We start from the raw sequence: 27,032 nt of genomic DNA on the forward strand, positions 1-27,032 counted from the left end.
CCAATTAGTACAGAACATGGCAGCCAGATTGTTCACTGGTGCGTCCAGGTTTGACCACATAACACCTATTTTGAAAGATCTCCCCTGGCTCCCTATCTGCTTCCAGGCACAGTACAAGGCCTTGGTTATGACCTATAAAGCCCTATATGGCTTGGGCCTGAGTTACTTACGGGACCATATCTCCCCACACAATCCGCCCCACACACTCCGAACATCGGGCAAGAATCTGTTGGAAACACCATCTTCCAAATATGTCTCCTCATCTCAAAAGGCCTTTACAATAACGGCCCCAAGGATCTGGAATAGTCTCCCTGAGGAGCTCCATCCCACAATCCCCTTGGAAACACTTAAAAGGAGGCTTAAAACCATGCTCTTTCACCAAGCCTTCCCTCCAAGGAGCAATCGTGGATCTGCCCCGTCTGGCAACCCCATTCTGCCCTTCTCCCTGGATGCCTGATGCTTTGATAAGCCATTGATGGGACATTTTACTGCTGAGTGTGTTATAAGATTGTCGTATGTATTTCGATTTTAGTAATCCTCTAATACATGCATCCTCTATCCATCAAGAGAGGCAGGGAAACACAAATAAAATATATTATTATTATTATTATTATTATTATTATTATTATTATTAGTGTGTGTGTGTGTGTGTATATACGTAAATGCATGTATGTATCTGTGTGTGTATGTATATATATGTATGTATGTATGCATATGTGTGTATATATATGTGTGTGTGTGTATGTATATATATATGTATGTGTGTGTATATATACATGTGTGTGTGTGTGTATGTGTGTATATATATGTATATATACACACACAGCCCTCTTTTTTATATCTCTGTTTTACATTTGGTGTTGTGTTTTTTGCCAATATAAAAAAGAAGGTCATAACAACCCTCTTTTTTATATTTGCAATCCAAAAAACCCAAAAGCACAACTCCAAATGTAAAAATCTGCAACATTTGCAAAAACTCAAAGCTGAAAGAAATCAATCAAAATAATAATAATTGATAATAATTGATAATAATGATAATATTTATTTGCATTCCGCTTTTTCACAAAGGAAACAGAACAGAATCCAACAGTATAAATAAAACGTCAAACCATTAAAAATTACAATTTTTACAGTGATTAAAAAAAAGGGATCAAGCAATTAAAAATAGATTAAACATCAAAGAATGTAATGTATCCAATAGGAATGCATTAAAAACTTTGGGCAGATTAGCACAAGAAATGAAGATAAAGAACATTCCTAATACAAGGGCGCCATCTTGTGGCGACTCTAGAGCACTGCAGCCCCTTTGGGCTTCCTACCAACTCCTATCCTGGACCGCCATCTGGTGGCCACTCAGAAGGATGTAGCGGTAGATCGATGCAGGGAAAGGGAGCTGTAGCTCGAGCTCACCAACTTCTGTCCCTGAGCGCCATCTGGTGACCACTCCTGGCAATTCACTCTTCATGGTATTTCCCATAGAGCTCGATATATATATATATATATATATAAACCCTGTGCTTCTGCTGCTCTATCTCTATCAGACAGGGATACATCTTGATGGAAACCTCTATATCTGGAGATGATGGGGCTGAGCATGAGCCCCTTTGCCCCACTCTGCAGCCCTCCTTGGGGTCCAAATGGGTCCATAGACCCCTTTCTACCCATCCCTCGCTTGGCAAAGCCAAGGGCCATTTCTTTCTTCTTCCTGCTCTGACCAGCTGTAAGGCTTTCTAGCAGCATTGGCCTCAATGGAAGATGATGCAGAGAGGGACCCTGGGAAAGAGCCTCCTTTTGGAAAGCACACTGACCACTATTCCTACTTTCACCTTGGGAACCCAAAGGGCTCCTCTGGAACTACAACTCCCAAACTACAACTCCCAGAATCCCACACCACAGGTTCAAGCACCGTGGGCCCAAAAGTATCCCCATAACTATCAATTCCAAAAAGCAAACTGGCCATTGCATTTAATGGGACTTGAGCTTCCATAGATTTTGGGGTCCTTGGAGGGAGAGTCCTGGAACCAAACCCCAGCAGACACCAAGGACCTCTTCTCATTGGTTGGACTGCAACTCCCAGCAGCCTGGGAAGGGATGATAGGGACTGCAGTCCTAGAGGGCCAGAGGGTCCCCTTGAACTCCCCCATTGGACTTAAATGGGACTACGCCATCCATAGGTTCTGGGATCCATGAAGGACCTGCTCTCATGGGTTGAATTGCAACTCCCAGCCACCTGAGCCAGCCATAGCCAGCCAGGGATGCTGGGGACTGCAGTCTCACCAACCCTTTTACTCTTCCATTGCATTGAATGAGACTTGAGCATCATGGGTTTTGGGATCCACAGCTAACCTTTATACATAGATATATGCATCTGAGGAAGGAAGGACTCCTATTCCCATCATCCCCAGGCTATGCATTGGCCCCCTTCCTCCTCAAGCTCCTTTCTGGCAACCCCCAGCATCCTCTAGGGCCAGGGCCATGTGGGTTGGTTGGTTGGGGGTGATGGGAATTGTAGTCCTCCAAAAGTAGGAAGGAGTCCCATTCCCATCATCCCCAGGCCACGCAGCCCCCTTCCTCCTCCAGCTCCTTTCTGGAAACCCCCATCATCCTCCAGGGCCAGGGCCATGATTGGTTGGTTGGGGGGTGATGAGAATTGTAGTCCTCCCAAACTAAGTCTTGCTGAGGGCGCCAGCAGCAGGAGCCCCATTCTCTATGGATCCCTATTGTACTGGGGCGCCCTCTAGCGGCAGCCAGGGTCCCTCCCTGCCTGGCTCTGTCTCTCTGGCGCCCTCCTGTGGCTGCTGTCAGGAGGAGCGCAAAGGTTGTGTCGCAATTCCGCTCCCAAGCGCTTTTGCGCTCTCATTCCTGGCTCTCTCTCTCTCTCTCTCGGGCGCCCTCCTGTGGCTCAAACGGAGCACTGCGGCCCAATGATTAGTATATTCCTGTTCTTATTCCTATTATGTATAAGTATATGTGTATATATGTTGTTTATTGCGTTGAATGTAAGGATACAATTAATGTTTGGGGAAATAGTACAAAGTAACTGTAATGAGTAATAATAATAATAATGTTCCTTTTGTCATCTATGACCGAATGCATCGGAGGAATTAGACTTAAGTTTAGGAAAACTCAATGCTAATATTATATAATTATAGTATATCCAAAACACACTACAGGAATACTCCAGTTTGAGTCTCATTTAACTTCCCTAGCTTAATGCTACGGAAACATGGGAATAATAATAATATAGTGTGTATGTGTGTGTGTGTGTATGATCCAAAACACACTGTGGGTCCCTATATTGGGAGAAAGGCGGGATATAAGAAAATAAAATAATAAAATTATTATTGTTGTTGTTTTAAAAATTGTGGGATTAATAATAATAATAATAATAATAATAATTGTTTTTAAAAATTGCATTGTTTTAAATGTTATCTGCCTTGGGTCCCATTGTTTGGAGATTTCTCCCTATATTGGGAGGAAGGCAGGATATAATAAAATAAAATAATAAAATTATTATTATTATTCTTAAACAAATATTATAATAATAATAAATATTAAAATTATTATTCTTAAACAAATATTAAAACAATAATAATAAATATTAAAATAATCATATTATTATTCTTAAACAAATATAATAATAATACATATTAAAATATTAAAATTATTATTAAACAAATATAATAATAATAATAATAATAATAAATATTAAAATAATAAAATTGTTATTATTAAAGTGGGATGATATAATAATAATAAAATAATAATTATTAAGGTGGGATGACATAATAATAATAATAATTAAGGTGGGATGATATAATAATAATAATAATAATAATAATAATAATAATGTGTTTTTAAGGTTTCTATGTTATATAATTGAATTTTAACTGAACCGTAATTTTAAATTTATTGTTGCATATATAAATAAGAACTATTACTATTATTACTAATAGGATAATTAGAAGGCATTTTAGAAGGTTTATTTCTCCGTAGGCGACGGGGGAACCAGTCTCCCTCTTTGTCCACGATGTGAAGCCCAACTCCGAAGAGCAGACGCAACTCGCCAAGGCGGCCTTCAAGCACCTCAAGACCTTGCGCCACCCCAACATCCTCTCCTACATCGACGGATTAGAGGTCAGACATCAAGCGGTGACGGCAGCAGTGCGCGGTTTCTGCATGCGTGTTTAGGCGTCTCCCGTATCACTGGGGCAAGAAACCCGCGCCGGGTTTGCATTCGGAGAGGAGGTCGTGAGTGAGGGAAGCCAAGCATGCTCCTGTGTCTTTAGCGCATGTCTTTCCTTGCTTTGGCAGACAGAGAAATGTTTGCATGTGGTGACAGAGCCGGTGACGCCACTGCCTGCGCACCTGGAATCGCGGGGAGACGGCGAGGGACTGAGCGAGATGGAGATTTCGTGGGGACTCCATCAGATTGTGGTGAGACAATGGACGCGAACAGGGTTTCGAGAGGAGAGTGTCTGGGGAGGTTTCTGCGCATGGCATTGGTTTGCGTTTTCACTCTCTTCCTGCTCTGACCGCTAGCCTCTGCTTCCTTCCTGGGTTGCGTCCCTCCTAGAAAGCCCTCAGCTTCTTGGCGAATGACTGCCACCTGATCCACAACAACGTCTGCGCAGCCGCCGTTTTCGTGGACCGTGCCGGCGAGTGGAAGCTGGGCGGTTTGGACTACATGTTCTCAGCTCAGAGCGAGGGTCCCACGTCACGGAAAGGGGTCCCCGAACTGGACAAATACGACCCTCCGGAGTTGGGAGACGGCGGCAAAAGCGCCGGAGAGAAATGGTGAGCGTTTTTGCGTTTCTTTATTTTGGGTTCCTTTGGGTTTGGTACAGCCAATGCATGTCATTTGGTGTCTATATGCAGTCTAGGACTGGATTTGAAGGCTTTTATTAATTAATTTTAATAATTAATTTTATTAATAATTAATTACGATATGTTTGATTTATTGATTGGTTTATTTTATTGATTTATTTTATTAATTTTATTAATTTTTATTTACTTATTTACGTATTATTTTATTAATTAATTTTATTTATTATTGATTTAATTTTTATTATTTTATTAATTTTATTAATCTATTTATGTACTTATCTGTTTATTATTGTATTGATTTATTGTATTGATTTATTTTATTAATTAATTTATTTAAATTTTTACTTATATATTATTATTTATTTATTTATTATTTTATAAATTTATTAATTTTATTTTATTTACTTATTTCTTATTGCATTGATTTATTTGCCCTTCTTGCGTTGCGACAGGTCGGCGGACATGTGGCGTCTCGGTTGCCTCATCTGGGAAGTTTTCAACGGTCCGCTGCCCCGGTCATCCTCCCTCCGGTCTTTCGGAAAAGTAAGTATACCGTGCAACGGCTCCGCAGCCGGCTGTGGGTCCGATTGGGAAGCTATGGGTCAGAATTTGTCCGCTGTGGGTTATTATTCATCCTTTTCTCCTCCTCCAGATCCCCAAATCCTTGATCCCCCATTACTGCGAACTGGTCGGCGCCAACCCCAAGCTGCGCCCGAATCCCGCCAAGTTCTTGCAGAACTGCCGAAGTCCAGGCGGCTTCATGGACAACAGCTTCGTGGACACCAACCTCTTTCTGGAGGAGATCCAGGTAAGTCCTTTATAACCACATATCAATTACAGTTAAAGGCTTCCTATCCTTTACTCTGAATATATATATATATATATATATATATATATATATATATATATTCCCAGATTAAGGAGCCCGCCGAACGCCAAAAGTTCTTCCAGGAGCTGAGTGCCAATCTGGACGCCTTTCCGGAGGACTTCTGCCGACACAAGGTCCTCCCACAGCTGCTGACCGCCTTCGAGTTTGGAAACGCCGGCGCCGTCATCCTCACGCCGCTTTTCAAGGTGAGCAAAACCCCAGAACGGGGATCCGGGTATGGCGCATGTGGCACAAAGACCTTCCCCTCGTGCGAGATTTTGCACAAGGGGCTGCAGATTGTGCACCATGCGTGGGAAAAGGGGGTGTTTTGGAAGTGTTTAGTGTTTTGTGTATGTGTGTATTTCCCTGGATGTGGACAGGTACCTACCTGATCCGCTCCGCAGCCAAGACACCTTGCGCTTCATGTGACCTGACAGCCATTTTCCCCACGCTTGTCTTCTTTCCCGTTTCAGGTGGGCAAGTTTTTGAATGCCCAGGAATACCAGCAAAAAATCATCCCTGTCATCGTCAAGATGTTTTCCTCGCCGGACCGGGCCATGAGGATACGGCTACTGCAACAGGTGCGTCAGTTCTGAGTTGTGTCACGGGGCTGCGGGTGTTGCGTATCGCTTTGCAAGCCGGGCGTCGAAGTGGGAGAGCACCAAGGCGGGTGGCGTCACAGCGCTCCTCTGGCGCAGATGACACAGCACCAAGGAAGCACTGAAAAGCGATGGCAACTATGGCACCCTTTCCGTGGCGCAAAAAGGAGACGCTTTATGCGCCATGGAAAGGCCAGATCAGGGCTGCGGCATGTAGTTTCCCCTAAGGACAAGAAGGACAAGGTTAGAGATTTATTTCTGGCCAGTGGGATAAGTTAGATTTAAAAGCATGTGGGGTGCCAGGGTTCTGGGTTGGAGTGGCTTACCGAAAGGGACCCCATTCCACGAAATCCCATTCCTGACTCCTGTTCTCTTTGGGGTTTTGTCTCCCAGATGGAGCACTTCATCCAGTACCTCAATGAACCCACTGTCAATGGCCAGATCTTTCCGCACGTGGTGCACGGTTTTCTGGACACCAACCCGGCCATCCGAGAGCAAACGGTGAAGGTAACGGCACAAAAAGAGAAGGCGACCGGGAGGGCAGAGGAAAAAGTTTCTCAGTGCTGGGGAGCTGCGTCGCTCAGGGCTGTCCTCTCGTTCTTCTTCCCTCACAGTCCATGCTGCTCCTGGCGCCGAAGCTGAGTGAGAGCAACCTCAACGTGGAGCTCATGAAGCACTTTGCGCGCCTCCAGGCCCGCGACGACCAGGGACCCATCCGCTGCAACACGACTGTCTGCCTCGGCAAGATCGGACCCTACCTCAGCGCCAGCGTGAGTGCGAAATCCCTGCGAAAAGTCTTACAAAAGCCACCCCGCTACCAAGACCCTAAGGGTTTACTTGTTGGATAAGAAGTAATCTAGAGATGTGAAAACGAAGGCTTTCATGGCCGGCACCCGTAGATTTTTGTGGGTTTTTGGGGGCTATGTGGCCACATTCTTGAAGAGTTTATTCCTGACGTTTCGCCAGCAGCATCTGCGGCTTTGACATCTTCAGAGAACGTTGGCATGGAAGTGAGCGGGGGATATATATATATATATATATATATATATATATATAGTGTGATCCTAGTAATCTAGATAGGGCATGCAGGTTGACCGGGGGTCCGTTTTCGTTGCAGACGCGGCAAAATGTCCTGATTTCCGCCTTCAGTCGTGCCACAAAGGACCCCTTTGCGCCGTCTCGGGCGGCAGGAGTTTTGGGCTTTGCTGCCACGCATAACTTCTACTCCATGAAAGACTGTGCCTTCAAAATCTTGCCGGTGTTGTGTACTTTGACACTGGATCCGGAGAAGACTGTCCGGGACCAGGTGAGAAAAGCCATCTTTAGCTATGGGTTGAGATGCAAAAAGCTTGGTTTGTTCTGCATTTTTAACCTCCCCTTTTAATGTTTTCTTGTATCTTCCTAGGCTTTCAAAGCGATCCGGAGCTTCATGACCAAACTGGAGAAGGTCTCCGAAGATCCAGACCAGCTCTCCGAACTTGGTGAGATGCCCAAGAAGCCAAGGAGGGACAAGGGACAATAATAACAATATTATTATTATTGGCAACAGGCGGGTTTGAACCCTAGCGGACCATCTGTGCACGATCTTCTAAGCCCCCCAAAAACCATGTTCAGCCTTGTGTCATGTACCGCTTTGGGTTACTTACCCAAATCCAACCATTTTTCGTCCCCGCTCTCTCCCTTGAGTTCTGGCCACCATCAACCTTGATGGAGAAAAAATGTCTCTTTCACCTGAGCAGTCAATATTATTATTGTTGTTGTTGTTATTGTTATTGTTGTTATTATTATTAATTTGGTGCAGCAGGTGCCAGATTTCAGAGCTCACCAGTCCATGAGCAGAGCATTGAGAAACCCCCAAATCCCATATGTTTAATGAATAGTAAGGGACTTTGGTCACATCGCTGCATTGTTGTCTTTTTTAGAGAAAGACGTCCATGCGGCGTCCGCTAGCCCAGGAACGGCGGCTAGTTGGGCCGGCTGGGCCGTGACAGGGGTCTCGTCTCTCACGTCGAAACTGATCCGGACGAACACCGGGTCGGTACAGACCACAGAACCAGGGGCTGAGGAGGTCCCGGCTGCGGCAACGGCAGAGCCTACCAAAATGGGTGAGTGGGGTCTGTAAAAGACCACCTTGCCCTTCCTTTTGGTATGGTCCTGGCCAGAAGGGAGACCTTGGTTCGTAATGCCAACTATGAAAATTCGAGTGCATAAGAATAGGGCGGCCATCGCAGGTTTGAGGGTTGGACTGGGTGGTCTCAAGGGATCCCATCCATCTTGGAATGAGAGAAGCAGGACCCATAGAAAACCCTTACGCCTCCTTTCCTGGACCTTTTGCAGACGCAGCTGGACGCTCTCTGTCTGCCACCGGAGCAACGTCTCCTTCGTTGCGCCATTGGGACCCGGAGGAAGACGCGGCGGAGGAGGAGAGCTCAGCCGATCGATGGGACGACGAAGACTGGGGCAGTTTGGAGGTACAAAGTACAAAGCGGAAAACATAGACAGTGGGACCTTGGTATCCGCTGGGGTTCAGTTACAGGATCCTCCATGGATAACAAAATCTGTGGATGTCCAAGTCCCATGAAATACAATGGCAGATGCAAAATGGGTCCCTTATATAAAATGGCAAAGTCAATGTTTGCTATTTGGGATTTATCCTTTTTTCCCCCAAAGCTGTGGATGCTTGAATCCATGGATAACGGCTCCATGGATGCTCAAGTCCCATTAAATATAATGCCATAGCAAAATGGTACCCTTATATATATATAACATCCCTTATGTAAAATGGCACAATCAAAGTTTGCTGTTTGGAATGTGTATATATATATATATATATATATATATATATATATATATATATTTTAAATGTTTTCAAGCCGTGGCCGCTTGAATCCGTGGATAAGAAAATCCATGGATACAGAGGGCTAACTGCATGTATGTGTGTGCTTTTATACACACACACTCACACTCACACACACACATATGTTTGTGTGTGTGTATATAATAATATATTGAAAGAGACCATGCAGCCCCTTTGAGACTCACTGAAAGAAAATGGTTGGGAGCATGAGCTTTCGTAGAGTCTACTTCCTCAGATGCATTTGGACTGATCTGTCTGATATATATGTTGGATAACTGCCCTATGACTGTCCTCATCGTCCTAATGGTCAAGCCACTGACCCCCGGGAGATGCCTCCTTTGCTGCTTTAAAGGCATCCAAATCTGGCCAGGGGCTTCCATCTCTGGGCACCAGTCGGGCCATGTCTTTGGCCAGGCTGCCAATGTGGCCGATAGCTCTCCATTCCAAGGCAAGGAAGCTGGTCAGTGGTCAACAGCTGACCACTGATGGAGTTTTCCTCTCTTCTTCTTTTGGCAGCAAGAAACTGAGCAACCAAAGAGACAATCCAGTCCAGACGACTGGAACAGCCCCGGATGGTCAGAACCAGCATCTTCAGCCAGGAAACCTGGAGGAAGGACGGTAAGTCTGGATTGGGTTGCCCTTGCACTGTCCAGTCCAGGAGTGTGCATTTGTGTCTTCTCTGCAGCTCTCACCTTTTACTACTCTGTTCAGATAAAGACATATACTTGAGAATAAGTATATATAAAAACCTGGGTGGGCTTATCCATGCATTAATGTACGTACGGTGCGCCCGCGTCATACGCGGCTTTCAGCATACGCTGAAAGTTGCACAGGGGCGCGCGAGACGGCGCTTCCCATTCAGATTAATAGGGCATGCACCCATGGTGCGAGCCCTGCTGCACCACCATGCCGCCACATGCACGAGCCCCATTCACTTGAATGGAGCTTGAGCATGCATGGTATTTGGCTTACGCGGGGGTGTACGGAACGGACCTGGAGGGTCATGGAAGTAACCCACCTTTCTGCGTCCTTTGCAGACTGCCAGCGCCACATCCCCGAAAGTGGAGCCCGACTGGAGCGCCTCCGCCTGGGACCTGGAGCCCTCCTGGGGTACCAAAAAGGGACGTGGCCCCACTGGGAACGAAGGCTGGGGTGGCAACATCGAAGCAGACTTACTCTCAAAGGCTGCGGTCGCCCCGCCGGAAGGGACCAAGCTGGCCAGTGAGTACAACTGGGAGAGCATCCCGGCCGCGGAGAAACCAGATCCGTTTTCCTCTCTGGTGGAGAGGCCAACGACAGAGAGGCAGGTAGGTGCATCCATGCGCAAAGAATTGCACTTTCCTCCTTGCACTGTGAACAAATTGTGCCACAAACGGCCACCAAACGACATTTGGAGACCCTTAACACTGCAGCATTTTCAAAAATGTCCAGCTATTCCCCAGCCTCCAGGAGCGGATAGTTTTCCCATGCCATTTGCCCAGGAGTGGTCAGTGGGAAGCTCAGGGCTGACCACTCTTGACCGGCAAAGCTTCCAAAAGCTTTGGACGGATCTTTCTCAAACCCATGGCTTTCAATACATGTCCAAAAAAAGCCAGCAGAGCATCGTGGGGTTGAGAAAGATCTGTCCAAAGGTTTTGGGAGCATTGCTGGTAAACAGCCGTCAACCCTGAGCTTTCCACATTTGATTCAGGATATGGGCTGCTGGCTGACCATAATGTAATACGTAATACATAATACAACCTCTGGCCACAATGCAATACGTGGGAAAGGAGTAAAAGACTTTTAAACTGCTTAGAAATGAAGGTTAGAAATTCAGGTTAAGCAGAAATTAACTGCTTGGAAATTACTCTCTGGACTTAAACCGTTGCGCTCAGCAGACAATGTTGTTGGTGGGTGCCTCCAAGTCATTTCCAACTTGCTGTGGACCTATCTGGCAAGATTTCTTTGGGTTTGCCCTGGTTTTCCTTTGAGGCTGAGAAAGTGCGCCTTGCCCACAGTCACCTAATAGGTTTCTATGGCAGAGCAGAGATTCAAACCCTGGTCTCCAGGAACCGTAGCCAGACTTTTTGATATATATGTTTTCAATTAAAGAAGGCTACAAATGTGAGATCAGCTCTTTGAAGTCTTAGGTTTTTGTACAGCAAGCTGCTGTTGCACTCGGTGTGGTGGCCACTTTCTCAGCGCATAGGTGCACCCTTTTGTTTCAGATGGAGAAACCTAACACTTGGATCCTTTTGGGAGTGGCAGGATATAAATAAAAATTATATTAATTTATTATTATTATTATTATTATTATTATTATTATTATTATTATTATCTGGCAGGATTTATTTGAAAACTTAATCCGCTTCGGTAAAGAACAGCATCGTAATCTTCTATGCTAACAAAAATCCACCGGTGATACCTTTATTGGCCAACCGAAAATGTGCATATATTTTGGGCCTTTGCAAATTATATCCTCCCCATAGATTTATTACGATCAACTGGTCAAACATGGCCACACACATGGCCAACGCAGCAACCCCTGAACATCATCTTCTATGCTATGCCATGATGGTTTGTTTGACTGCAATGCAAGATAGGAATAAGGAATGAATGGAGGTGTGAGAAAAGCAGGATTTTCTGTTTTCTAGGGGCTAAAGCTATGCTCCAGAGACGTCTCATCTTTCTTATTCCTATCTTTTCCCCCCAGAAAAACACGGACGCATTAGGAGACTGGGGCTTGGAAGAAAACTGGGAAGCTCTGGATTCTGACCAAGGTGAGCATCTTGCTCTTTCCTTCTCTGTCTTGCGCCGGTCGGAGGGCAAAGTCCCATGCCAGCCTTTGACCGGGTCTCTCTCTTTTATCCCTTTTGTGCCCGCAAAGGTCCCAGCAAAGCTGAACTGGCGCGGAAGAAACGGGAGGAGAGGCGGCAAGAGATGGAGGCCCGGCGAGCCGAGAGGAAAGCGGCCAAGGGGCCTTTGAAACTGGGGGCCAGAAAGCTGGACTGAGACCCTGTTTTTACAAACAGTGCCGAAAACGCTCCCTCGGAGGTATCTTTACCTATATCCCCAGGTAGGGTTTGGGGCTTTGTTTCTTTAGGGCGAGGAAAAGAAAACGGCTCTGTAGTTTGCCCGTTTGGGGTGCTCTTGGCGTCGTGAACGGATCCACGTTTTTTTTCCGTGGCTTGGACTGGGTCTTGCCAAAAAACCGCTTTGGGCTCAGCGGCGAATTCCTCCCCGTTGCGATGGACAGGACTTGAATTCAGAGGAGGAAAAAGAGGGCAGCTTCTCTCTCTCTGCCCATAGGATAGTCATCACTGTACAGTTGCAAGTTTCCGGTAAGGTGTATATCTATGTCCTTTTGTTGCCTGTTTTATCGGTTTATGCGGAAGCGGACGAATAAATTAAATCTTTAATGAAAGGGATGCACATATATACCTATATATGTAAGTACAGTGTGTATATATATTTCTTGGGTGGCACTGGGGCATTCCCTTAAGTCAGTGCAAAGGGCCCTTCAGTCGTCAAGCTGCAACTCCCAGTTGCCAAGCTGCAGCCCTTTGCCAGGCTGCTGGGAATTGCAGTCCAATTCATGGCAGGCCATATGTCAAAGCCTTGCTCCAAGACAAGAGTTTGGAACAAGTTTTGCAACTGCCAAGTCAACTTTGCATTCCCCACCCCTCGCCTCCGTGTCATGATTCCCTCTGCAAAGAAAAGAAGCCAAGTGTGCCAACTTTGAGACCCTTTAATGGTTTTTTAGTTATTTTCTGGTTGCGAGGATGGCATCATTGCTAGCTTTCAGCCGGCCAGCTACGCCCGTTTTGAGACATGTGTCCCTTGTAATACTAGAACCCATAGTAGGGACAAAAAGGAAGTCTTTCTTTACACTGTGGGACTCGCTGCCACAAGATGTAGCTGCAAAATTCATAAAGGATGGGGCCATCGGTGAGCATTAGATGGCATTATATTATATCTGTTTAAAGACCTCCAAAGAAGGAGATGCCACAACCCTCCGAGGCGGTCCATTATTCAAACAGCAAAGAAGTCCTTCCTAATGCTTAGAAGTGGGATTTGTCTTTCCTTCTTGTATGAATCCATTGTGCCCATTTCCGGAGGCTGGCGCTCAAGGAATCCCGTCCTGTTCCCCGCCAGCATCCCCTCCCTTTAAAAATATTATTGACGTTAGCTTAGCTTTAGAAAAATAATTATAATAATAATAGAAGTAAACCTGAAGGTTCCTAAAAAGTGTTTCAGCCAAAAAAAACAGGGCCCTGAGACAGTCGTTGCGATGATCCGGGGAAAGTGATGGGTAGCGATGGGTGCAAGAGCAGAAGGATCAAGGCGGGTTTCTGCTTTCCCTGAGATGCGAGAGGTTGGACTCCTTCTCAGCGCGGACAGGTACGGAGGTTGGCACAGCGCCCCGAAGGTGGGTCCAGCCCTTCTCCATAGCTGCCCTAAAGGTCCAAATGCAAGGGGTCCTTCCTTCTCGCTTCATGCCAGCTATTGCCTCCTCCTTTGTCGATGGGCAGAGGTGGCCCTGAAGAAATCGGCTTGCCAGTGGCGTAGACCCGCATCGACATCGTCTGACCCATCGCGTCATGTGGAGCTGGTGCTTCCTGCGCATGGAGGACGGTTTGGATCGGAGACCTGTTGCAAGAAAAGGAGAAGAAGTGGGCGCACTGGTATCTCCAAGAGCGTCCCTTTCTTAGGGGAAGCAGGTATATATATTATATTCGTTGCATGTTTTCGAAGCTCCACTTACCTCTGCCGGCGCACCAATGCCTGGAAAATGCCCCTGCGGAGAAGTGAAGGAGTCGTCCGACATTGAGCTGCCCGATTTGTGCTTTACTGCAAGGAAAAGTGGTCAGAAAGTGGATGTTAGTTTGAGCCAAGAAGGTTGGGGAATCAATATCTATGCCTCCCCAACAATGATGGGGAAACTGTGGCTCAGGAGCCACACAGGGGACCTGGAGGGTCTCATTGATAGAATATGTGATTGGTAGAATATCCGGTTAATAGAATATGTGAATATGTGATTGATAGAATATGCAATTGTTTGCTTTTGTAACTACTTGCAAGACAAGTAGTTAGATATATATATATATATTTTAAAACCCACTGTCCTCCCCTATGGGTTACAAACACAGAGCAGATGCGAATCGCAACCCGTGTGACATGAGAGGTCAGTGGATTCTGCATGGTGTGAAATAGGAGTTACTGCACTGGGTGACCCCAGCCATAGTGACGCTAATGGGGCCCCCTGCTACTTTGCTTTGGCTTCACCCCATTTAGAGTCCCAAATTGGGGGACCCACCTCCCACGGATTTGCAAGCCCTTTAGTGGCCCTGGATTAAGGACAGAGCCATACTCCAAACACCCTGAACGAGGAGGCAAAGGGATTTCTTACAGGAGGAGGAGGACGAAAAGGAAGAACCGCTTCCCGCAGCCGTGTTATTGCTCCCCGAAGACGAAGGACGGCGCCGGGTTTCCGAGAGGCTGCTGCAACGCATTCGCACTCGGGCCTCCTGTTCCTTCTCCTCCTGAGCCTGTAAACAAAGGTCAGGTTTAGAAGTTGTAGGACAAAGAAACAGTAGTAGTAATAGTTGTAGTAGTAGTAGTAATAATTGTTGCTCTGTTTAAAGACCTCCAAAGCAGGCAAATCCAACACTTTTGTACACTTATGAAGGAGTTTAGAGGATGCCAAGCTGAAGGATGGGCTTTGTGTTTTGGAAGAACAAAGATTGCAGAGATATGGAATAACATGCAGCGCAAATTTCAGGCGGGTGCCGCAACTCACCACATGGAGGTCTTGCAGTTTGTGATGCCTCTGGCTGGGCCCCACATGGACCAGATGGTTGAAGTTGCTGGGGGCCGAGATGAGCTTGGAACGGAGGCTGGGGTCCCGCATCATCTCCCTGGGAAGCAATGGGGAACCAGGAGGTCAGGGATGATGGGCACAAACCCAAGCCCTCCCAGTTTGCCACTCAAGGTCCCGACACCCCACTCCCCCAAAAAGCTATTTTTCTGCACATAAAAAAAGGTGAATGGCTACGTCTCAAAACTTCCCGGAGGGACAATTCTCACCTTTCCAATTTAGGTCAAAATAGCCCTGTTGTTTTACTGTTTCACCATTAAAAAAATTATACATTTTTGCAAAGCACAAGTAGATTCCTTGACTGTTTCAACTTCTGTTTTTGGGGGACTATTTTTGGTTGTTGGGTCTGGCCCCCCAAAAGGTCCTGGAGCAGAAAACCAAGCCAGAAATGCATGTCCAGACACTCCCTGATTTGGTTTGTGGTGTAACCCAAACCCCATTAAAATTGCCCATCCTTGCAATATATAGGGGGCTAATACATAAGGTAAAATGGGTGGCTTTTATGGGTCTGGGGGTAGAGCTTCCCACCCCCAGCATCCTCCATAGGTCCAGAGAAATAACAAAATGTGTACGAAATGTGTACAAAAGTCACACATAACCACTTCCGTTCAGGGGAGGAGAGTATTTGTGTTTAAAGCCGCTCGGAGGGTAGGAAAACCTGTCTTTGGTTTTTAAAATATTAGCCAAAATTCTCTATGTTATGTAACATGAAAATGAAGATTTCCACACCAGCACTTGCCGTGGGGTAAGCGCTGGTAAAACGCCGGCAAAACGTTTAGGAAACGCGTGTGTCTGAAAGCCTGGCACGCTTCCTAAACGCCCCCTCGCCTCCAGCGTTTCTGAATTGTTCACGGAGCAGCCATTTCCCATTAATGCAGAGTTTCCATTCATAGGAAATGGCTGCTCCCCGAACGATTCACGGACGCTGGAGGACATTTAGGAAGTGCGTTAGGCTTTCAGACATGCGTGCTTCCTAAATGTCTTACCAGCGTTTAACCAGCAATTACTCCCACGGTATGAAAATCTTCAATGTCTCTATGGCCTCTGGCTCCACAGCGGAGATGCTCCTATGGTCCGACTCACCGCCTCTGGTGTTGCCGCTCTTCCTCGGTGATGCGGAAGGAAAAGCGCCGCTTGTGCCTAGTCCTCATGAGGTGCCGCCGGCTGTTATCGGTCATCTGAGGGATTTCAAACTCATCCTGGTCTGGAGATGAGGGCAGAATTGACCCCGGTCACTCAGCACTCTAAAGAAAGGTCCAGTCTTCCTTCCCAAGTATGCTAATGTTTTGGTGCACCGTTTTGGACTGGCAGCATGCGTTGGCATTGCTGGCCCGTGCCCAAATCCCTTTGGACCTGCTTCCCTTGCCCTTTGGGTTCTCACCCTTAAAGGCCTGAAAAGGGAAGGCAAAAAGCTGGGCAAGAGACTGGGGAAGACGTAGTTGGTGATGCCACTTCCCCTGCCCACCTTTACCTTTGAGCTGGCATGAAGGTTAGAGAGAGGGAGCAATGGTGAAAAGAAGGAGACCCACACCTGAGTCCAAAAAACCCTCTTCCATTGCCATCTAGAGAGTGGCACAACTCTCATTCCCAAATTTTCTTGGGCTTAGCCATGGCTGAGCTTTGCAAAAGCAGCAATGCACAAACATTATAAGGGCAGATCTGAGAAGGAAGCGCCTTCCTTACCTGCCGCCTTATTTCTCAGGTAGGTTAGACGGACCTTTTCGCTGCCGAAAGTGCAAAGGGAGCCCTCGGGGTTCAGCGCTCGCACCTGTCGGAAAACAAAGCATCAAGACGCATTCCCATCTGATGCTGTTGAACTACAGCTCCCAGCAAGTCTCTAGAAAACTGCTGTAAGAAGTCCCAGCTTGCCACCAATTCCTGGTTTAGTTTACCTTTCCCCAAACCTCCAAAACCGGCATCTGCTCTCTACATGCGCTGGATTGCAATGCCCATCGCTCCCCAACCAGACAATTTGACGGAGCTGCTGCATTGCCCCAAATCATGGTTCCTTTTCTATTTTTATTTCTTCTATTTATTTAGAGTATTTATATTAAAAGTATATTTATTTTCTAGAACGTTCTCCATTTCAACCTTCTGTCCAGGAAGGATTTCGAAATGCCTTCCATTTGGAGCATGACTAAGGATGAATTTATATTAACATTAGTGCTTTAAGGTCTCATTGCGCATCGGTCAATTTACATGCTCCCCAAGGTAAGTAACATCATGGCAGGCCCTTGCTGATAGATGCCATAGAATTGGTCAGTTCTCTTTCCCGCAGATATAAATCCATTGACATAGGTGTAAGCACCATACTGAATTCCAGTTTTTAAACACGCATAAGCGCACCCCTTCACCCAAAATGCCACCTGCACATACCTTTTTCAATGAGATGCTCTGAATCCATTCAGCTTTCCGGACGTCAAAGACGTCCACTGCATTCTCACTGAATACGGATAAATAGGGAGCGTTGTAACCTGGGATTAAAAGACAAAGAACATCCATGTGATGCAAACTTGAATGATGTGCAATGAGACCAATGTGGTTTCTGGAGTGCACTCCGGTCATCCGCATAGGCTTTCCATGTGACCAGTCGGTGCAGAAAGTGTACCCCGTAGGTCCCTTTTTATGACCCACAAAATCAACACCCAACATGCTCTATAGGTAAACAGTGTTTGTAAAATGCCCCCAAACATTGTGTTTTTTTTTGCATTGACAATCAGGGACAATCCCAAATAATCCTCTTTTGTCCCACTTTTCCAACTGCTTTTAAAACCTCCCTGTTTCTTTCTCCTCCTCCCACTTTCAGCTTTCTTCAATGGCTGCAAACTGAGCCCTGAGTGCAAAAATAGTTTGTGCTCGTTTGTATTTTCCTCGCATTTCTACAATTCATTCCTACCTTCTTCCTTTCTATAATGTCATGGTTAAGCTATTGGAGTAGAAAAAGCAATAAACTATACTGTATATGCTTTTGAACCATCCTCTGGCAAAAGGCAAGAGTGTCATCTGTCCTGAAAGCACTGACCCTTCTCTATTATGTCTCCTGGGATTTTGTAAGTTATTTGGCATTCTTTTCCTTTGCTTCGTCCTTTAGATCCTTTGTTACATGCCTCTTAAGTTTTGCCCTCGACTTATCCATGGGCCATATCAAAATCCATAATTTTGGCCCCAAACCTGCCTTTGACTTATACATGAGGTTGACTTATAGTTGAGAATATACGGGTAACTAAAGTAAGCAATAGTTTACATCATTATAACCTGCTCTTACTAACTTGACCAGGAGAAAAGTGGACAGAGTCTCGTCCTTCCCGAAAGGGTTCGGCAAATGAAAACCGCTGCGACCTTCCAGGATTGCAACCCATTTGTGGTTTTGTCAAACTTCCCCAAATGTTCCCCAATTGGGACCTACTGTTTGCATGTGTTCAGTTGCAACACCCATCACTCCCTAACCAGCATGCAAGCAACTCAATTGTGGCCAGAAATGAAGACACAAAATGGTGGTGTCCCCCAAATGTTACTCACAGCAGCTGAGGGGATGCGCTGGCCACATCAGCTCCTGCGGACGGCTGCGGCGGCCCTGGCTGTCCACATAGAGGCCGAAGCCGCTGAAGCAGAGGATCAGCTCGCTCAGGCTGACCTCCACGGCCTTCAGGGCTTCCATGTGGGCCACGGCCGTGGCGCGGGGGTCCTCGGCGTGGGGCAAGTGGACCGGGGGTCCCTCGTTGAGCAGCGGGTAGAGAGAGAAGCCAGAGGGGAAGCCCACGCAAAGGCGGTCGCCCAGAACATCCAAGCACTGGACATAGCCCTGGGCTTGGATCTCCTTGATGCGGCGGTGGGGAGGACGCGTTGCCGTCAGCTGGAAGCAGAGGACTTGGCGCTTGCAAGCCACGCAAAGGACCGGGGTGGTGTTGCGGCAGATCAGCCCCACGGCCACGGCCTGGCAGCCCTTCACCTCCATCAGTTTGGTCCCCGGGGCCTCGGGGGTCTCCAGCTCGGACCAGGAGAAGATGCGGATGCCGTGGTTCTTGCCGCAGAGCACCGAGAGGAGCTGGGCTTGTGGGGAGACCAGGAGGAGTTGCACCCGCCGACAGTCCCCCACCTGCAGCACATCTGGGGCAGAAGAGGAGAAAAAAGGGGGTGAGACCCCTGAACAAGAAAGAAGTGATTGATCATCAAGAGGTGATCGATCACCAATTACCAATAATTGCATGGCCCCCAAGGATCTCAGGGTGAATCTACACTATAGAAATAATACAAATGGACACCACTTGTAAGTGCTCTAGTGCCATCCTATGAGATTTGTAGTTTTGCAAGGACATTCTTCTTCTCTGCCCAAAGGTGCTGGTGCCTGACCAAACTACAAATCCCAGGATGGAGCCATGGCTGTTCAGGTGATGTCGAACTGCATCGTTTCCACAGTATAGATGCACCTTCCAAGGTGTTGAATAGATGAACAGTTCACTAATAAAACCTCCCATGATTGTATGGCCAAAATATGTTGTGCTTTTTATCAATAAATCATTCAGCCACAGGGTACTTTGAGATCCGTCTCCATTTTCCTGTTGATTATATCGGGTGCTCCCCAGTTTGTGTATCCTTCACAAAGAGTACACCCCAAAAGTCTTTACCGTTTGTCCGAAGATGAATCAAGAAGAGGCCATCTTCCGTACCCAGAGCGATCCTCTCCCGGTCTGGAAAAGGAGATAGGGCCACCCTTAGAAACATGCGCAACCCTGATGGAGATTTGGGGATTCTGCACCTTACCTACACATTTTGTGGGTCAAGTGGAGTAGAAGGTTGTTGAGATAAGAGAATGGTTACCAGGTGTATCCCTTTTTATAAGGGATGCCTCTTAATTGATGGTCTCTAATGGGGTTGCCAGGTATCTCTTTTCAAAACATAAAGGTTCGGAGCAAGGAGGGAGCCATCTGAGCCTCCCTAGGGATGGAGTTAAGAAGCCTGGGAGCAACCACCGAGAAGGCTGCATCTTCTCTTGTTCCCAGCAAATGAACCTGAGAAGGTGATGTGACGGAGAGAAGGGTCGCTCTCATGGCTCCCATACCTATGATGGCAGCCGAAAGCGCATGAGGGACGAAAGGGAGCCCGTTGTCATATGCCTCCTTAAGTACGTAGACGGCGCGGTCGTGGTGTCGATTCTCCCGGAGGATGTGGTGCAGCTCGGTCAACACTTGCACCCATTTCCGCATTTCGGCTTCGCTGTCGGCCAAGAAGAGCATGGAGCTGGTGGTGGGTGGAGAGCCCAGTTGGGTGGCCGTCACCTGCAGAGAAAGGAGAGAAGTATCAGGAGTTGGAGAGAAGCCGGGTCACCATCATCACCTGCTTTCCCAACCTTGGGTACCAGAAACTATTGGCCTACAACTTCCATACAACCTTGACTAGCATGGACAATGGCCAGGTGCAATGGGAGCTGCAGTCCAAACCCAAATTTGGGAATTATTGTCATCCGTCGCGTGCTTTCCAAGTCATTTCCGACTCAGGGTGACCCTAAGGCGGACCTATCGTGGGGTTTTCCTGGCAAGATGTGTTCAGAAGGGGTTTGCCATTACCGTTCCCTGAGGCTGAGAGAGAGTGACTTGCCCAAAGTGGGTTTTATGGCAGAGCGGGGAATCGAACTCTCGTCTCCAGAGTCATAGTCCAACACTCAAACCATGAGACCATGACATCTTTTGGGAATTATTATTATCGACTATGTGATGGTAAGAAGTGGTTTGAACATTGGACTATGAGTCTGGAGACCAGGGTTCGAATCCCACTTGGCTATGGAAACCCATTGGGTGACCTCATCATGCAAGTCACACACTCTCAGCCCCAAAAGAAGGTAAACGCAAGCCCCTTCCAAACAAATATCATCAAGAATACCCCATGATGCTTTGGGGTCACCACAAGCTGGAAACGTCTTGACGGCACACAACAACAACAAATTGTGGTGGATGACGATGATGATTATCAGTTTGCAAGTCAATGGAAGAAATAATCCCACTATGTTTTGCACTAATGGAGTCCTGCGTTCAGTTCTGGGCACCTCGTTTTAAGAAGGATATAGACAATTTGGAACAGTTTCGGAGAAGGGCAACATGTTCCCACCAACCATTCATGCAAAGGTAGCAGGACTAATATCATCACCATCCCTTGCATATATCTTCCCCATTTGCCTCTAAATCCAGCCTTTCCTTCTTCCGCTTCCCTCTTACCCGAAATATGCAGGGCACGTCTTTGCTGTTGGCATGTATGACGTCCGAAGCCAGGACCGGACCCACGGAGAACTGGTCATCCCTGCGGCAATGGGAGGAATGGAGAAAAGGTGGCGAAACTAAGCTTTTCTGGATCAAGTGGGATTATTATGGACTGAGTCTCTGGAAGACTTAGACTTAATGAGATACCTTGGAGATGGGACCCACATCTAAACATAACATTCATTTATGTTTTGGATACACCTTGGGCAAGAAGTCACACTCTCTCAGCCTCAGAGTAAAGCAATGGCAAACCCCCTCTGAACAAATCTTTCCAAGAAAACCCCAGGATAGGTTCGCCTTTGAGTTGCCCTAAGTCGGCTTAAAGGCACAGAATAACAGCAACAATGCACCTTATGCGCATAGCCCGAAGGTCACTTTACACGTGATGTTTTTGATGATTTTGCAAAGTTTGCATCCATCAAACCGTCGGAGAGCAAAGGTCTCTGCCGCTCGTAAAAGACCTCTGAAGACGCCAGCCACAGATGCTGGCAAAACATCAGGAATAATCTCTTCCAGAACATGGCCACAGAGCCCCAAAAAACCTACCCAAAAAGTATGGATGCCAGCTATGAAAGCCTTCAACTTTACATTATTATGTTTGTTTATCATACCCTTTCCACCAAAGGGTGGAACATTGAACATATATAACCAAAAATGCACCATAAAACGCAACACTATAAAATGCTTAAATATTAAAATGCTAAAATAATATACCAATATACTATCTGTCCCAAATCCAGTTCATTATCTGGAGAGCAATCTTTAACACACAGTTCTGGGAAAAAACATTTTGGTGCAAAATCCAGTTTTTCGTGGTCCTTCATGCGCAGCACCTACGTACCTCATGTCCGTGACATGCATGGCCGCCACGTCGCACTGCGATGTCTTCCCTTCCGGCACATCAAACAGGAAAATCTTGAAGTCGCTGACAACCACAAATGCTTTTTGCCAGCCTTTCTTCACCCCGGATGGTTTGGGCACCTGCGGCAGCAATGAGATTTCTTAGCTCCAATACAGACAGGCCAAAATAAAGCTGCTTCGGTCCACTTTGAAGGTATGCTGTTTAAATGATGCATGCATCCTAAGAGTCTGGAAGCTGCACCAAAGACATGCTCCACTGGCCATTGCCTGATGAAGAAGCCAAAGGAGCTTTGAAAGCTTGCAACATGTATAATGCGCATTTGGGTGGGCTCAATAAAGATATCTCTTGTGCGCTTTGTTTCCTATATGGCCAACACAGCTACCCCTGGATATGTTTTCCAAAGATTCCCAAGGTTTGGGGACTTTCTTAGCTCTATGTTAGGGATTTGAACCTGGGAGCCTTGTCTGTGCAAACAAAGTGCTCCATCACGGAGCTAAGGATGCTCTCCGTATTGCAACCTGAAGTATCCAAAAGTGTGGAGGAAGAGCAAAAGAGGACATATATATCTCACCGAGAGGAATCCTTCGAAGGCGGTGCCCGTCCCGTTGGCAGGGTTGACCCCCAAGGTTTTCTGGAGCTGTTCGGGAGGCATGGGGCAGATGGAGGCTCCCCCGGCACAGGAGACATGGCAGACAAAGTTGCAGGCTGGAAAAACAAAGAGTATGTGAGTATGTCCTCTGAGCATCTGCAGAGAGCGGGCTGTTATGTGCTTTCCAACTTATGGGGAGCCTAAGGCAAACCAATCGTGGGGTTTTCTTGGCAAGGTTGGTTCAGAGGAGCCGTGCCATTGCCCACCACCGAGAAAGACGCTACTTACCCTCGCAAACCAAACCCTGCCGGACCAAGCCCACCAGGAGCGACGTGCAGCGCATGCACTTGGTTGGGGTGGAGAAGCTGTGCGTTTTGAAGGCGTGCAATTTGGGCTGGAGAAAAGAAGGAAAAAACAGGAAATTGGGGTCATATTAAAATACGCATCTATTTTATTTAGTACGTAAAGACATCTTGGAGCACTTTTGAGACTCACTGGAAGAAAGAAGTTGGCAGCATGAGCTTTCCTGGACTTAAAGCTACTTCCTCGGATGCGTCTGGACATGCGCCCAATGTGAGCGGGCTTAAGTCTACGAAAGCTCATGCTGCCAACATCTTTCTTTCGGTGAGTCTCAAAGGTGCTACAAGATCCCTCTACGTCATCATAATCATCTATTATTATTATTATTATTATTATTATTATTATTATATCCAAAAGAATCTGAGAAAGTAGACTGAAGTCTAGGAAAGCTCATGCTGCCAAAATCTTTCTTTCATTGAGTCTCAAAGGTGCTACAAGATCTCTCTACACAATAATATTATTATTATTATTATTATTATTATTATTATTATTATTATTATTATTGCATCTAAATGGATCTGAGGAAGTAGACTTAAATTTAGGAAAGCTCACGTTGCCAACTTCTTTCTTTCATTGAGTCTTTTGCAGACTATATATTTGAATTCTTCCACTATTTTATTCAAGTATGCATTCCCTCCTTTAGAAAACTTTTCTCTTTCTGTCTCCTTATAGACTATGGTCCAAAACACACTGCAGAAATAATCCAGTTTGAGACCACCCTGGGAATCCTGGGAGCTAGTTTTGTGAGACGTTGAGCCTTCTTTGTTGGAGAGCTCTGGTGCCACAATAAACTACAATTCCCAGGATCCCCTAGCCCTCAGCCAGGGCAGCTAAAGCGTTCTCAAACTGGATTATTTCTGCAGTGTGTTTTGGACCTGTGGACCACAGCCTCCAAAGTGGAAGATTGTAAAGAGTCTGCAAGTTCATATTGGGAAAATGGTGGGGCCAAACTATTTGTAGCTTTGCATGCCAGCGCTAGAAATGGTGCCCAAATCGTATTGAAAGCCAGCGGCAATGTTGGGTGGCAGAATGCAAACCGATTGGGAGAGACCAGGCTTATCTTTAAGCTGAAGAAATGCCATTACCTTAAAAGATCCAGGTGAGTTTTCCGTGGCGGTTGCTCCTACCTGGGATGGAGATGCGGAGACCTTCAGTGAAAAATGCAAAACGAAGAGGCATAGGATGAGTTGCAATGATAGCAATAAAAAGTACATTTCTATACCGCTTAGTAAGCATCGTAAGCGGCTTACGATGCATAAGCTAATGGTGCATTTACAGATCTCCAACCATGCCAGTGCCAAGCTGCTTTGAATTGCATGCAGCAATATTTCAATTAAACCAAGGCAAATCTTTGGAGGCGTTGGGAATGAGCAAAAGCAAAGAAGTGGGTATTGGAGAATTTTCCCCCCATTGATGGCAAATGGATTTTAGGAGGGTGAGTACCGATACTTACATTGGAGCGCAGGCTTCTCCTCCCTTCGCCGTGGAGTTGGACCTCCTCCGTGGGTTTTCGGACATCTGGGGGGTCCGAGGAACCCCCAAAAGCAATGGCGTCCTTCTGACAAAACAGAGCAAAACAGAGACTGTTTGTGACAAGGAGAGACTTTATCACACTGGTCTGCTGTGGTGTCACAATCACACTAGTTTAGGAAAGGAAGCATACCAGTTTGGCACACTTTGGCCCAGCACAGACCACCAGTTTGCGGTGGCTTGAGGCCAACTCTCGGGTTCCAGAGTGCACAGCTTCCACATGCTCTGGAACCCTAGCATGTATGGATGGCGTCCATACGGGGTGCACATGCATGACGCAAGTGTGGCACCACATCCGCACCTCTGGGCGCTGTGCTTCTGTCATGGACGCATCACAGTGCGCCAATGGCACACTGATGACGGAGTCTGCGTGCGCCAAGAAGAACTCAGTTTTTCCGGGTTCTTTTTGGTCCAGAGGGACACCGCGCGGTTTGGAAGAAAACTAGGTGCCTCCAGCCCACCGGTGTTTTATTTAAATGTATTGTGGCCTGCCTCAATCCATAGGGAGAGACTGGATATAAATTATTATTACTGTTATTATTATTATTATTATTATTATTATTATCATCATCATCATCACACTTTCCCACACGATACCACTTTGGCAATCCATGCTCGCAATCCATGCACTGCCAAATGCCACCTTCCAGGAGGAAGGGTAGGAACGAGCCGTAATGTATAGTCCTTCAAAGAACGCCACCAAAAATATATCTATTTTTTGAAGCAATGTCTTGTTCCTCCCCAAAATACATCCTTATCTCTTTTGAGCTATTGCAACTTGGAGTTATCTGTGTTCTTGTTGCATGCCTTCAAGTCGTTTCCGACTTAGGCAACAATTTCGTCAGAGGAGGTTGACCATCGCCTTCCTCTGAGGATGAGAGAAAGTGACTTATCCAAGGTTGGGTTTCCCTGGCTGAAGATGGATTTGAATCCTAGTCTCCAGAGTCACAGGTCCAATGCTCAAACCACTAAACCATGCTTGCTCTCAAGGCTTTCCTCGCAAGGGTTTTCCTAGCAAGATTTGTTCAGAGCCAGAGAGCGCCTAACCGGCCACTGCGTATATATATGTTTCTGCTATATAAACGTCTACATTAAAATATATAAATGTCTACATTAAAATATATAAATGCCTACATTAAATATTTCGGGATGGCGAAGGAAAACTTACACTTGAGCTCCGGAAGGAAAGGAAAGGGATCAGAGGTCCTTGGTTCTTGGTGCCTATCAGGAAAAAGTGGAGACAAAATGCACCTTTTATCTTAGCCTTTGCGCCAATCTGTCGGCGCCAAGACGTTATTTTGCATCCACAAGGCAGCCATGCTGCAACTCCACCCCAGTATTCATTACCTTACATTAATAGTAATGGCAGTCGTTTCAATTTCCTACTCCTATGGATTTGACCATGCACAAAACGGATCAGGACAGTAGCGGCTTTCTCCGTATCATTACTTATGCTGTCATAGGATTTCCATTCTCTTCCCGGGGGAAGATGGACACCGAAGCGTCCCTTTTGACGAACGGGAAAAACCCATTCCGCTAAAGGCTTGCCTTGCAAACCTGAGAAATTGGGAGACTGAACCTTTGCATTTACCGACTCTTGGGATCACAGTCTTTGGGATGTGTAGTCTTCTCCAAAGAACGGGGTCTCACCTTCCAGCGACTGGGCTTTCAGCTCCCCTTTGGTCTTTTCCAGCTCCAGGCGCAAAGTCCGGTTCTCCTTCTCTGCCTCCTGCAACTGGCTTTGGGACAGAGATATAGGGTCGGAAATGGCGAGGAGGAGAGAGATATTATTTTAGACATTGCCCATCAGATGTGCTTGGAAATCTGTGACAATGCGAGACGGAGACGGGGTTTTTCCTGAGCCATTCAAATACAAACCTACAGGTTTACTCCCCATTCATTCTTTTATAGTTATTAAACCCTACTTGTTGTTAGGTGCCTTCAAGTCCAACTTATGGAAATGGCAATGGCGGGAGAGGAAGGGAGAGGTTGCAGAGGTTTATTTTGCATTGCATTGAATGCACTACTGTGGTTGTAAGCCACCTAGATCCAGATGCAATGGCAGGGTTAAAATATATTATTATTATTATTATTATTATTATTATTATTATTATTTGTTAATTGTTATTGTCATTATTACTTAACTGTCTCGGGTCAGCCCTGGCAGTGGCGGCCGATTCTCCCAGTGCACACCTGCAAATCCCCCCAATGCCTCCAACGTCACACTTTTGCCGCATTTGCTCACCGTTCGATCGCCAGATGCGCCACTTTCAGCTTATCAAGCTGCTCCTGGACGTCTTGCTTGGCTCGGATCTCGGCCTCCAGCGCCGACTGCAGCTCCAACTTAGCTGAAGCCTCCAATTTTTGCAAACGCCGGGCTTTCCAGAGAGTGTCCTGCGGCAGGACGACAGACGGAAAGTAAGTCATGGGTC

General features: G+C 46.5%; 2 protein-coding genes across 4 annotated transcripts in view; one reads left to right on the top strand and one right to left on the bottom strand.

Annotated features, from left to right (window-relative positions):
• Positions 1–12,554, top strand: part of SCYL1 (SCY1 like pseudokinase 1) — a 14,574-nt gene extending 2,020 nt beyond the window's left edge. The window contains exons 2-18 of one of the 2 annotated variants that reach the window (XM_089482782.1): positions 3,997–4,137; positions 4,315–4,437; positions 4,577–4,797; positions 5,280–5,370; positions 5,480–5,635; positions 5,743–5,901; positions 6,169–6,276; positions 6,688–6,801; positions 6,909–7,064; positions 7,412–7,600; positions 7,700–7,775; positions 8,217–8,399; positions 8,632–8,765; positions 9,668–9,769; positions 10,189–10,458; positions 11,844–11,910; positions 12,018–12,554. In XM_089482782.1, the coding sequence (XP_089338908.1) occupies positions 3,997–4,137; positions 4,315–4,437; positions 4,577–4,797; positions 5,280–5,370; positions 5,480–5,635; positions 5,743–5,901; positions 6,169–6,276; positions 6,688–6,801; positions 6,909–7,064; positions 7,412–7,600; positions 7,700–7,775; positions 8,217–8,399; positions 8,632–8,765; positions 9,668–9,769; positions 10,189–10,458; positions 11,844–11,910; positions 12,018–12,142 (2,415 nt within the window). In that variant the 3' untranslated portion in view covers positions 12,143–12,554. The remainder of the gene's footprint in view (positions 1–3,996; positions 4,138–4,314; positions 4,438–4,576; positions 4,798–5,279; positions 5,371–5,479; positions 5,636–5,742; positions 5,902–6,168; positions 6,277–6,687; positions 6,802–6,908; positions 7,065–7,411; positions 7,601–7,699; positions 7,776–8,216; positions 8,400–8,631; positions 8,766–9,667; positions 9,770–10,188; positions 10,459–11,843; positions 11,911–12,017) is intronic. The other variant, XM_089482783.1, reaches the window with a different exon arrangement.
• A 100-nt stretch (positions 12,555–12,654) lies between these two features.
• CDC42BPG (CDC42 binding protein kinase gamma) overlaps positions 12,655–27,032 on the bottom strand; it is a 32,469-nt gene continuing 18,091 nt past the window's right edge. The window contains exons 19-37 of one of the 2 annotated variants that reach the window (XM_089482781.1): positions 26,846–26,994; positions 26,251–26,339; positions 25,769–25,821; positions 24,524–24,625; positions 24,156–24,218; positions 22,999–23,104; positions 22,693–22,826; positions 22,101–22,240; positions 21,218–21,299; positions 20,068–20,284; positions 19,634–19,696; positions 18,528–19,115; positions 17,385–17,482; positions 16,692–16,776; positions 16,092–16,212; positions 14,931–15,048; positions 14,541–14,679; positions 13,896–13,981; positions 12,655–13,780 (exon numbers count right to left, since the gene is read on the bottom strand). In XM_089482781.1, coding sequence (XP_089338907.1) covers positions 13,730–13,780; positions 13,896–13,981; positions 14,541–14,679; positions 14,931–15,048; positions 16,092–16,212; positions 16,692–16,776; positions 17,385–17,482; positions 18,528–19,115; positions 19,634–19,696; positions 20,068–20,284; positions 21,218–21,299; positions 22,101–22,240; positions 22,693–22,826; positions 22,999–23,104; positions 24,156–24,218; positions 24,524–24,625; positions 25,769–25,821; positions 26,251–26,339; positions 26,846–26,994 — 2,484 coding nt within the window. In that variant the 3' untranslated portion in view covers positions 12,655–13,729. Of the gene's footprint in view, positions 13,781–13,895; positions 13,982–14,540; positions 14,680–14,930; positions 15,049–16,091; positions 16,213–16,691; positions 16,777–17,384; positions 17,483–18,527; positions 19,116–19,633; positions 19,697–20,067; positions 20,285–21,217; positions 21,300–22,100; positions 22,241–22,692; positions 22,827–22,998; positions 23,105–24,155; positions 24,219–24,523; positions 24,629–25,768; positions 25,822–26,250; positions 26,340–26,845; positions 26,995–27,032 lie in introns of both variants that reach the window. The other variant, XM_089482780.1, reaches the window with a different exon arrangement.

The sequence above is a fragment of the Sceloporus occidentalis genome, unplaced genomic scaffold, assembly GCF_023333645.1.
Source record: "Sceloporus occidentalis isolate IW3139 unplaced genomic scaffold, rSceOcc1.0.p SCAF_20, whole genome shotgun sequence".
NCBI lineage: Eukaryota > Metazoa > Chordata > Lepidosauria > Squamata > Phrynosomatidae > Sceloporus > Sceloporus occidentalis.